Here is an 11,159-nt window from a genome sequence, read left to right on the forward strand (position 1 = left end):
TCTGGGGTTGCAGCCATTACCATCCTCAGCTACCCACACAGGGTGTTTTCACCCTGGAGCTGGGGGTGTGATTCCCAGATCCAGGAGACATACCTGTGGTAGATCTGATCAAGCCAGCATGCTAGAATTAGAGAGCAATGGGAGAAGCCAGCCATCCTGGGGACATAGCTATGGTCTCTGACAGACACAGACTCAGGATAGCTAGTTCCTCCTGCTGCTTGCACTGCCCTGGCTACTTTTTAGTGCACTAGTATGGGTATGTCTCCTCAAGCTGGGAATCACATCCCCAGATCAAAGCATAGGCACACCCATAGATGCAGAATGCAGCCATGGACCATTAGCTGCCACAAACAGGGAAACAAAACAGCTCCATTCCCTTGCCACCTGGGCTCAACTGCCATGGACATTAGTGACAAACTTCCACTGACTTCAATAGGAGCAGGACTGGGCTCTTGGTCAGGAAAGTGAAGTGCTTAGAATGTAGACACCGAGTGTGTCCAACATTACACCACTAGAGGGCAGTGCTATGCACAGCCATTCTGTTAGCAAGCATATGAGGCATGCAGGCAGTGATGAGCTGCCAAAATCTTAACAACTGGTTCCCTATAAAAAGTTCTGATTTAAGGGATGTGCCACAGTATGTATTTTTTTGTACCAATAAGGTTACCATATATCCGTATTTTCCTGGGAGGAATTTTTAACGATTTTTGGGTCTTTTTCTTATATAGGCTCCTATTACTCCGCACCCCCATCCCGATTTTTCACACTTGCTGTCTGGTCAGCCTAGGGTGTGCACATGTGTGGGTCCCAGCTGTTCCCTGCCCCCCTCATTGAAGCAGGTGTGCAGGGTTACTGCCCTGGGAACTGCAGGGCACCAGTGGACGTGGGGCCGGCTGCAGACAGGGGCGTGGGGCAGGGCTAGCTGGAGGCAGGGGGTGCGGGGCTGGCTGCGGGCGGGGGGCTGGCTGGGGGCAAGGGGGCGTGGGGCTGGCTGGGGGCAGGGGCTGGCTGCAGGCAGGACAGGGGGCTGTGGGGCTGGCTGGCTTCGGGCAGGGCCGCAGGGAGGTGCAGCAGGGGTTGGCTGGAGACAGAGGAGTGTGGGGCTGGCTGGCTTCGGGCATGGGGGTGCGGCAGGGGTTGGCTGGTTAACAGGGCAGGGGGTGCGGCAGGGGCTGGCTACAGGCAGAGGAGTGCGGGGTTGGCTGGCTTCAGGCAGGAGGGTGCGGCAGGGGTTGGCTGGTTAACAGAGCAGGGGGTGCGGCAGGGGCTGGCTGCAGGCAGGACAGGGGGTGCAGTGCTCCAGCTCGGCTTTTTTTTTTTTTTTTGGCTTCCGCGGCACTCCGGACCTGCCCCCCCATGTGTCCCGATATTTTGTTCGTGTAATCTGGTCACCCTAGGGCAGGGCAGGGGGTGCGGCAGGGGCTGGCTGCAGGCAGGGCAGGGGATGCGGGGCTGTCTGGAGACAGGGGCTGGCTGCGAGCAGGGTGGCGGGTACTCACGGAGCAGCCCGAGCAGCAGAACACAGCCCAGCCCAAGCAGAGCAGCCGGGGACCCACCAGGCAGCAGCGGGAGCCCCAGGACCAGGGGTCGGGGGAGCAGCAGCAGCAACAGGTCCCGTGCCCAGGGCCAGGCAGCAGCCCACATGGCTCCTGCGGCGCAGCGCCCCTGGTGGCCAGAGGAGGAATTACATCACTTCCCAGCCAGAGCCCATCAAAGCCACAGCGCCCCCTCGCAGGGAAGTGGGTTAACAACCGGTTCTAAAACTGTTTCAAAATTTAACAACCGCTTCACACGAACCAGTGAGAACCGGCTCCAACTCACCACTGCCTGCAGGAGACCGACTATGTGGACCTAATGAAAGGGGACACATTCAGAGGGGCCAAGAAGGGAGGGTGTTGTCCAAGGAGACGCTCCTTTCACAAGCTAATGAATAGAAGGACATTCATCCCCAGATAGTGAGAGAGCAAGAAATGCAAGATCCCAACTGCTGCGAGTCCGATAAGAATCCAGAGAACTCCAGCGCTGAAATACATTGGGGCTAACCTGGAGGGAGACAGAGTGCTCAGACTTAGAAGCACTGGCCTCTTATAAGGGGAGTAATATACCCTAAGAGAGAGAAGTGGGGAGAGGGTACAGTGAAACCCATTAGACTCCCATTCCCACCTCCCTATGCCCCCTAAAAGGGAGGGTGAGGTTAGAACTCTCCCATCTGTACTAAGTCCTTTCCCCTTGTTCTAGCTCACCCCAGGTGCGCGCACACACACACACGATCAGGGGAAACTCAGAACCCCAGGAAGCAGAAAACTCTCCTTGTGTCTCTTCTGTACACTTAGCCCTAATCCTATATCCAAGCCCATATTAATGACCTCTGGCTCCCTATAATATTTAACACAGTACTCATCAAACACCTGCTGTGACATCGTGATGTTAAAGAGGCCCCTATAAATTTCTGTGGGCTCTAATTCCCTTCATCAGCCTTTAATCTAACTGTATTTTTATATTCCAGGGAAGAGAACTCTTGGCAGTTCCGATTCATGCAGATCTTTTTAACAGAGGTAGGGATCCTGCTGCATCCTGAATAGGCAGAAGGACAGCAGTCTCGGAAACCAAACTCTTCCACATCCCAAGTGCTTTAAATCCCATGCCAAAGACCCCAAAAGAAGAAAGTCCACGCCTAACCATAGCAGGGCTCCATTACCTTCCCGAGGAGGACTCTTTATACCCCATAAAATAGCGGTAGCGGGAGTAGAGATAAAGCAGGCCCAAGGCAGCAGTCAGACCTGCAATTGAGAGGAGACGACAAATTACAGTAGCAGACACCAAAGGCTTTTTGGAACTATTTGACCAGCCTGTCCCTCTAAGGCTAAAGCCTCCAGGGGAGATCCTGACTGTTCCCGCTCTATTGCGGGTGCAATCTTGCCAGGGAGCTGAGGAAGCAAGTCCTGTTGACTCTGCCCACTGGGCCAGCACATAGCAGACGCATGGAGCTAAACAGATCCAGCATTTCCCCCACCCCATTTAACCAACGAACTGGCCAGTCTCACCTTGATGGAAGAAGAGGCCAGCCTGCCAGAGAATAGCCAAGAAAATGGGGAAATACTCAGAGCAATTCACCCTGGAGGAAAAGAGGAAGAATAGGGTCAGCATTCTGTGCCTCTCTGAGGCTTTCCAGTGGCTCCAGGCTTCTGCTTTTCCAGAGACTACTTCTCTGTAAAGCAATGCCCAGTAGCTTGCACCCATTCCTTTCCTGCCCCGGTCTTCAGAATAAATCTCCTATCTAACCCCAGCTAATGGGGTTCTATGGAGTAACTCAGAGCAGAATGTGGGCCATAATATTCAATTACTGTGGTTTCTTCCCATTAGTTTTCAGAGTGCTTTTCACTCACCCAGCACCATGGGCAGTGGTGAGCCTAGTGCCTGAGGTTTTTTATACATGCATCCTCCTCCTCACCTTCCCTTATGTTTTCCTTGGCAGCTTTGGTTACTAGTTGGTAGCGATGGTTGTGTGTTCTGTTAGCCATTGCAGCCATCTTCACTAATGATCTAGTCTGAGATTACAGATCTGAGGACTATTTCCTGCACTGTCAGGGAAATGGAATAAATGATCCAGTAGTTTTTTTTCCATGTATAGGATCAGATCCTGCACCCCTGCTCTGGTGATGCAAAGGAGATGGAAACTGGCCACGTCTCCTTAACTAGGGATTACCCCAGTGAGCATAGAGCCTCCAAGGCCATTGTCTCTCCCCATTACAGTACCTGGCATAGGGGCTATGTCAGGGGCACTGTACTCTGGCTATTCTCAGCTGACGGATCTCCTTGGGAGCTGTTACCAGCTAATGGAGTTTAGCGCTACAATTAGGCTACTCTAAACTCTGTCAGGGTTGGCATAAAACCAGTCTGGGATCGGAGATCTAGATCTGGATCCCCATCATCCTCCCTACTCCATTCAGTGTGCTGTGCCCAAGGCTGGTTTCTGCCATCTATAGCTGAAAGGTGTATAAGTGAAAGTCTTAAACTGAGCCATAGTGGCTAACTTCTAAGCAGTCCTAACAGCGACACTAATAAATCCATGTGACCCTGGCATTGTGGGGTCCTTCCTGCGATGGAACCCTGGCATCAGTGCCAGACTGAACCAGCCAGAGTAGGAGGGATTTATACCAATAATCTGTCCCCTCTGTTTAAAATGCAGCAAGCTTTCCACCAAGACAGCAGGCTGATTGACAGAGCAGGGGGATGGGCAGCATGACTAGTCATTGCCATTCTGTCAGCCATATAGCCCCTACAGCTCCCTCTCTCTGGCCTCCCAATACTGTAACCACCTACATTCCTGGGGGAAGTCTTGTGAGCAAACTGTCTGATCAAACTCTGCCGGCAAAGATGACATAGGAGGCTACTCTTGGCCCCATGGAGCAGGTCATTAAAAATAAGTCTTACTGTGCTCGAAAGACCCTCTCAAAATCAGGTGGCCCTGAGACTTTTGGAGGAGAGATCCCGTACGCTCGTCTGGCATAGATCACCTGGAGGGAGAAGTAAGCTGCAAAGAAAGAAACAAGAAGCCATGATCCTAGCAGCCTTCATGGAGACCAGGAGACTGTCACAGATGATGGAGCTCAGTGTTGTGCTACAAGGGTTTGTTAACATTCCACCGCCACATGAAAGAAAAGGTTGGTGTAATGTCCCTGCATGCAATGGAGTCATTCCCCCCCCACACACACACCTTATGCCGCTATTGTTATATTATCTCTACCATAAAAGAATTGTACCCAGGACTCAGACAAATAGTTCTGAAGAAAAAAAGAAAAAAGAAAAAAAAGTGATGCCTTTGGACGGGACCAGAGTTCTCCACTAGTGAGATATTTTCAACAGTTTCCAGTCTCCAGCTCTGACAAGGCTCCACACACACCATCCAGATTTCACAGGATGGACTTATGCTACACTAGCCACATATTGGTCTAATTTCAGGAACAAATATGATACAAATATTTCCAGCCTGTGCACTTGATACAGTGTCAGTTACCAAGTGGTATCCTCTCCCATCTTAGTTCTGAGGATGAGAACAATATTTTTAAATGGAAGACAAATCAATTCCCTAATCTTTAATCCTTCCTGCCTGCAACACATGCACCTCTTGAACAGGGGTTTCACAAAGAACGAAGAGACCCGATTCTCATTTACATGAAAGCATCCCTGCACCCCGCTGGTTCTGGAAAAGGGGCCTTCTAATCCAATTGTAACCTTTAAAGTGGGCTTACAAGACCCCTTTCCATGATAAATGTGGGGTAAATTGGTTTTAGTGTAAATAAGAATCAGGCCCAATTTTTTGGTGAGCGCCATACTGGAAGTTTGGCAACATATCAATGACAAATCTGGAAGGAATTTCCTAGACAGTAAAGTCCAAACCCATATAGTAATGTCCCTTGGACTATTTCAGCATGCTCTTGGTGGCTGTTCCTTTACCTAATCACTCTTAGGAAGATGGTTCCTGTGTCCAGACTTCCCCTTTCTCCAGTTTCAGACCTGTAATACACCTGCAGCCAAGTTTCTGCCACATCTTTCTGACTACCCCACTCTGCCTCTAGATAACACCCTCTTAGTTTCTGTATTGGATTTTTTATTTAGAATGATCAATGGCCCAACATTTTTAGGGACAGGTCCACCTATCAGACTTGTCCATTGTGAGGTCTGAGAGGGGCATAATTTCCTGTGGACTTTCTGGTCTTGGCTATAACTTTTTGCCATGTGTGTCACCTGGTTCTAACATGGCTGATTACCATCATGATGCACTCTATGTATACAACATGGTAATGGATGGTTCACAATGAGGTGGGCGTACACGATGCTCAGACTTTGAGACCAAGGCTATAGTGTGATTTTTCTGAGAGAAAGTTAATTCATTTTCTGGAGTAAGTGAGATGGTCTGTTCTTCTGCAACATAGATAGGACCTCCTATGTCTCCATAATTGGGTCCAACATGCCCCCTTCCTTCCACGCCTCTGTGTGGGAGGATACAAAGTGCTTAGCGCTATGTGTCAAGGCTCAATATGAAATCAGATTCTCCCAGGACTCACCCCCTATGCCAGCTATGTTAGCACAGCTACCTATGTAACCAGGAAGAACCAGCATGACTCAGTCTCATCTCTTATCTCTAATCCAAATATCTCACACTGTGAGAAACTCCCTAGAAAAGAACAGGAGTACTTGTGGCACCTTAGAGACTAACAAATTTATTAGAGCATAAGCTTTCGTGGGCTACAGCCCACTTCTTCGGATGCATATAGAGTGAAACATATATTGAGGAGATATATATACAAACATACAGAGCGCATGAACAGGTGGGAGTTGTCTTACCAACTCTGGGAGGCCAATTAAGTACGAGAAAAAAACTTTTTAAGTGATAATCAAGATCCCTAGATCTTGATAATCCCTAGAAAAGGTCACCTGAATTTGAGGCAGTCTTAGCTGCCTTTACAAAGTCTGGCCTGTTCGTACAACTGGAAGTTCTGAAAGCACTGAGGGACATCCATGCCCCGCCCTTCATTAGTGAAGGAAGCAAACCTGACTACACAGGCGTGGATAAGTGGCCCCATCTACATGGCAAAAACACCACTGTAGAATCCAATTACTCTTAGACAATCAGCCTGGCCACCATCAAGTCAACTATGTGACAAAGGGGACTCATTACTTATATGCAGAGCAAAGAGCGATTATATAGACCAGGCCTGTTATTTTCCAAGGAAAGAAAAGACAAACATAGCTCTCTCATTTGCATCCTAGTACCAAATTTTGAATCCCAGATTTCCTAGTACTGAGGAATCTGATGGAACACACTATTACCTTTCACCTCCTGAGTTTGGTCACACCACGGCAACCACACACACTTGTGACTCTCATACCCCTGGGTCCAGTGAGATGGGTTTAGGAAAAAGTAATGTGCGTGAGTGTATCCTATGTAGGAGCCATTGGAAGCCCAGGGTCATTAGAAAGCATGTAAAAATGGCCAATGTAATCAGATAATCCTGTGTACTGTTTGCAAGCGCCAAGTCGGACCTGCCAGAAAACCATGCACACTGATTTCTGAAATCCTTACCAGCCACTTGTTTTTTTTACCATGCAGTGAGGAACCAGATCTAGGGAGATTTCCTTCCTACCAGAACCCCTTGCTTTCTGCCTGCAGAAGGGTTTTTCTCCATTGCCTCTGGTCACTCTACTCTTCTGTGGTTGGGACATTGCTTAGTTTTCTTTTTGTTTGCACTGAAGTCCATGGACCCTCCAGGAAAAAACGAGCCTACAGTAACTCCTCACTTAACGCTGTAGTTATGTTCCTGAAAAATGCGACTAAGCGAAATGATGTTAAGCGAATCCAATTTCCCCATAAGAATTAATGTAAATGGGGTGGGTTAGGTTCCAGGGAAATTTTTTTCACCGGACAAAAAAATATATATTATATAGATATACACACAGTATACGTTTTAAACAAACAATTTAATACTGTTCACAGCTATGATGATTGTGAAGCTTGGTTGAGGCGGTGAAGTTAGAGGGTGGAAGAGGGTGGGATATTTCCCAGGGAATGCCTTGTTGCTAAATCAGTGGTTCTCAAACTTTTGTACTGGGGACCCCTTTCACGTAGCAAGCCTCTGAGTGCGACCCCCCCATATAAATTAAAAACACTTTTTAATATATTTAACACCATTATAAATGCTGGAGGGAAAGCAGGGTTTGGGGTGGAGGCTGACAGCTCACGACCCCCCATGTAATAACCTCGTGACCCCCTGAGGCTGACCCCCAGTTTGAGAACCCCTGTGCTAAATGATGAACTAGCACTCGGCTGAGCCCTCAAGGGTTAACACATTGTTGTTAATGTAGCCTCTCACTCTACAAGGCAGCAGGAATGGAGAGGAGGGGAGACAGCATAGCAGACAGAGACAGACATACACCTTGTGTGTGGGAGAGAGAGAGAAATGCACACTGCCACTTTAAGTAAGCTGACCCACTCTTAAGTGCATTGTCTTTTTAAGTGGATCAGGAAGTTGAGACAGCAGCTGCTGCCTCAGGCTCTCTCTGTCTCTCTCCCTCCGTGTCCCCTCCCTGCTGTATATGAAGAAGGGGTAAGTGGGGTGTAGGAGCAGGGGGGGGGAAACACCCTGACATTAGCCCCCCCTTCCACCACCCTCTGCACAGGGAGCAGGAGGCTCGGGGAGCAGCTCCAAGGCAGAGGGCAGGAGCAGCACATGGCAGTGGGGGGAGGGACAGCTGCAATTGATAGCCTGCTGGGCGGCTGCAGCACAGGGAACTTAGGGGAGCGGGGAGCTGATAGGGGGGCTGCCGGCCCACCCTGGTTCCAAGCCCCCACCAGCTAGCTGCAACGGGCTGCTCTTCCTGCAAGCAGTGGACAAAGCAGGCGGCTGCCAAAGACGTTAGAAGGGAGCACTGTGCAACTTTAAACGAGCATGTTCCCTAATTCATCAGCAACGTAACAACGAAACAACGTTAACCGGGACGACATTAAGTGAGGAGTTCCTGTATTTGTAAAATGGAGAGATTCTTCGGTTTCCTGGGGAGCTTGCTACATTTGTAAAGTAAGATGTATCAAGAAATTCCCAACATGTTAGAGACTAGGTATATTTGCACTACAAGCATTACAGCTACGCCGCTGTAGTCTAGACATTTCCTATGCCGATGGAAGGCTTTTTCCATTGATGCAGGTAATCCACCTCTCTGAGAGACAGTAACTACTTCAACGGAGGAATTCTTCCATCAACATAGCTGCTTCTGTAGCAGGGAGTAGGTCGACCTAACTACACCGCACAAGCCACAACATTTTTCACAGACCCAAGCAATGTAGCTAGGTTGACTTAAGTTTTAGGTTTAGACTAGCCCTGAGAAAGACGTCCTTCCCTTAGGCTCCCCAACCCTATTACCCTGGCATCACTGACCGCCCTTCTGGTTAATGCATTTAGAAAACCAGCCCAAATACTCATTCAGCACCTGAAGAGCTGGGGAGTTACAGGAACAATGGCCGAAATTTAATATACAAAGCAGGACTGACAGGGTTTTCTTTACTCACCACTTGGCGGTGCCCCTTTTGGCTCATCTGAGGAATTATCTCTGCCACCTGGTCTGACGCCCCTTCCTGTAGTCACTCAGCCAGTCGTTCCCCTCCTGGCCTCTCACATGCCAGGAGCTGCAGCACTTTCCTCTTCATGGCTTAGCCCTCTGGCTAAGTCACATTAAAGTTCTCCCCACTTCCAGGGTATCATCAAAGTCTGCTTCCAACTACCACCAAATGGGCTATCCCTAGTGTGTCACTCCAGCAGTGACACATAGGGGAACCCACGCCCACCCTTTACATCTAGGGTTGCTAGGCATCTGGTTTTCGACCAGAATGCCTGGTCTAAAAGGGACCCTAGCAGCTCCGGTCAGCACTATTGACCGGGCCGTTAAAAGTCTGGTCAGCAGTGCAGCGGGGCTAAGGCAGGCTCCAACCCCATACCCCAACCCTGAGCCTCCTCCTGCACCCTAAACCCTTCATCCCCAGCCCCACCCCAGAGCCTGCACCCCCAGTCGGAGTCTGTGCCCCCTTCCTCACTCCAACCCCCTGCCCTGAGCCCACTCACGCACTCTAAACCCTCGGTCCCAGCCTGGAGCCACCTCCCAAACCCCTCATCCCCAGCCCCGTACCCCAGCCCTGAGCCTCCTCCCACACCCAAACTCCTTCCCAGAGCCTGCATCCCCTTCCACACCCCAACCCCCTGCCCTATCCCTGAGCTCCCTCCTACACCCCAAACCCCTCATCCCCAGCCTCACCCCAGAGCCCACACCCCCAGCAGGAGCCTGCACCCCCTGCTGCACCACCCCTGAGCCCGCTCCCACACTCCAAACCCCTTGACCCCAATCCAGACCCCCCTCCTGCACCCCAAACCACTCATCACCAATGCCACCCCAAAGCCCACACCACCTCCCACAACCAACCCCCTGCCCCAGCCCACAGCCCCCTCCCACACCCTGAATCCCTCATTTCTGGTCCAACCCTGTAGTCCACACCCCCAGCCAGAGCCCTCACCCCCCTCCTGCATCCTAATCCCATGCCCCAGCCCAGTGAAAGTGAGTGAGGGTGGGGGAGAGCAAGTAACTGGGGGGGGGGAAATGGAGTGAGTGGGGGGCAGGGCCTTACAGACCGGGCAGGCCAGGGGTGTTCTGTTTTGTGCAATTAGAAAGTTGGCAACCTTATCTACAACAGGTTTCAGTCCAGAGACCCTCAACCCAGCAGCTCTAAGTTTTTTACTCTTCCAGCCCTTACTGCTCCTTCCTTGGCCTGCTTCCTATGCCATCATTACCACTTCCTACTCTTGCCCCCTTGCATCAGGGAGTATAACTGCAGATCTTCCTACCCCCTCAGCCTACCAACTTCCTCTCTTTATAGATCCTGCCCAGCTCCTCCCCCACCTGGACTTCACCAGCAATTAGGACCTAGCATGCCCTGGGTTTCCTCCAGGTGCAGCCTAAGGTTAATTCTCCTACTTTACCCCTTCAGGCCTTGTGTGGAGTACCACCCCATCACAGGAGCTATTAATTCATGCAAATAAAAGGAGAGCAGCAAGGATGTAAACTGGCTAATCCAATTGTGGGGAATGCATATTCAATCACTATACCTTGCTCCAGGACTCCCAGGACCGTCACAGCAGCCAGCAAGTGAATCTGATCCAGCATGTTGTCTCTTCCAGACTACGGGGTGTCCGTTTTGTGCTAGAATGGTCTGCTGGTTAATTTCACTCTCCTCTGATGAGGTGGGCAGTATGTGCTATAAAAAGCAGGAAGGGTTGACTTCTAGCCACCTTGCAAGCTCCAGAGATTGATACTACCAACTGGGCAGTTGCTGCCTTTCCTTTAGACACACACACACAAGCAAAGTGAAGCAACAGGATGTGATAGGAGTCTTTAACCAGGTCAGAATTTCCATCCTCAGTCTCTTCCTTTTGGGAATGTATGGTAAGGAAATGGGGGAAAGGTGTGGACCAGCAGCTGGGAGCAGAAGATAAGCACTACGATCCCAACAATCAGCTGCTTAGAAGGTGTCTGATTAAGATTAAAACTAAAAGTCCTGACCACACTCACACATACACCCAGGGATGGCCAAAAGATGCTTTTCCTACTGGTAT

The 11,159-nt window shown here is 50.2% G+C and overlaps 1 protein-coding gene across 1 annotated transcript; it reads right to left on the minus strand.

The window, feature by feature from the left end:
- Positions 1-1,916: 1,916 nt before the first annotated feature.
- Positions 1,917-10,710, minus strand: LOC135883004 (leukotriene C4 synthase-like). The gene is made up of 5 exons (XM_065410029.1): positions 10,653-10,710; positions 4,435-4,534; positions 3,045-3,115; positions 2,699-2,780; positions 1,917-2,043 (listed from the first exon to the last, which is right to left on the minus strand). The coding sequence occupies exons 1-5, from the start codon at positions 10,708-10,710 to the stop codon at positions 1,917-1,919; spliced, it is 438 nt and encodes a 145-aa protein (XP_065266101.1).
- Between the last annotated feature and the right edge of the window lie 449 nt (positions 10,711-11,159).

This window comes from Emys orbicularis, chromosome 8 (genome assembly GCF_028017835.1).
Source record: "Emys orbicularis isolate rEmyOrb1 chromosome 8, rEmyOrb1.hap1, whole genome shotgun sequence".
Classification (NCBI taxonomy): domain Eukaryota; kingdom Metazoa; phylum Chordata; order Testudines; family Emydidae; genus Emys; species Emys orbicularis.

Coding starts and splice junctions, on each gene's coding strand:
- LOC135883004 (XM_065410029.1), bottom strand. CDS start 10,710: ATGCTGGATCAGATTCACTTGCTGGCTGCTGTGACGGTCCTGGGAGTC. Junction 3,116..4,434: donor GAGAGGGTCTTTCGAGCACA/GTAAGACTTATT, acceptor CTTTTCCTCCAG/GGTGAATTGCTCTGAGTATT. Junction 2,781..3,044: donor TGGCCTCTTCTTCCATCAAG/GTGAGACTGGCC, acceptor TCTCAATTGCAG/GTCTGACTGCTGCCTTGGGC.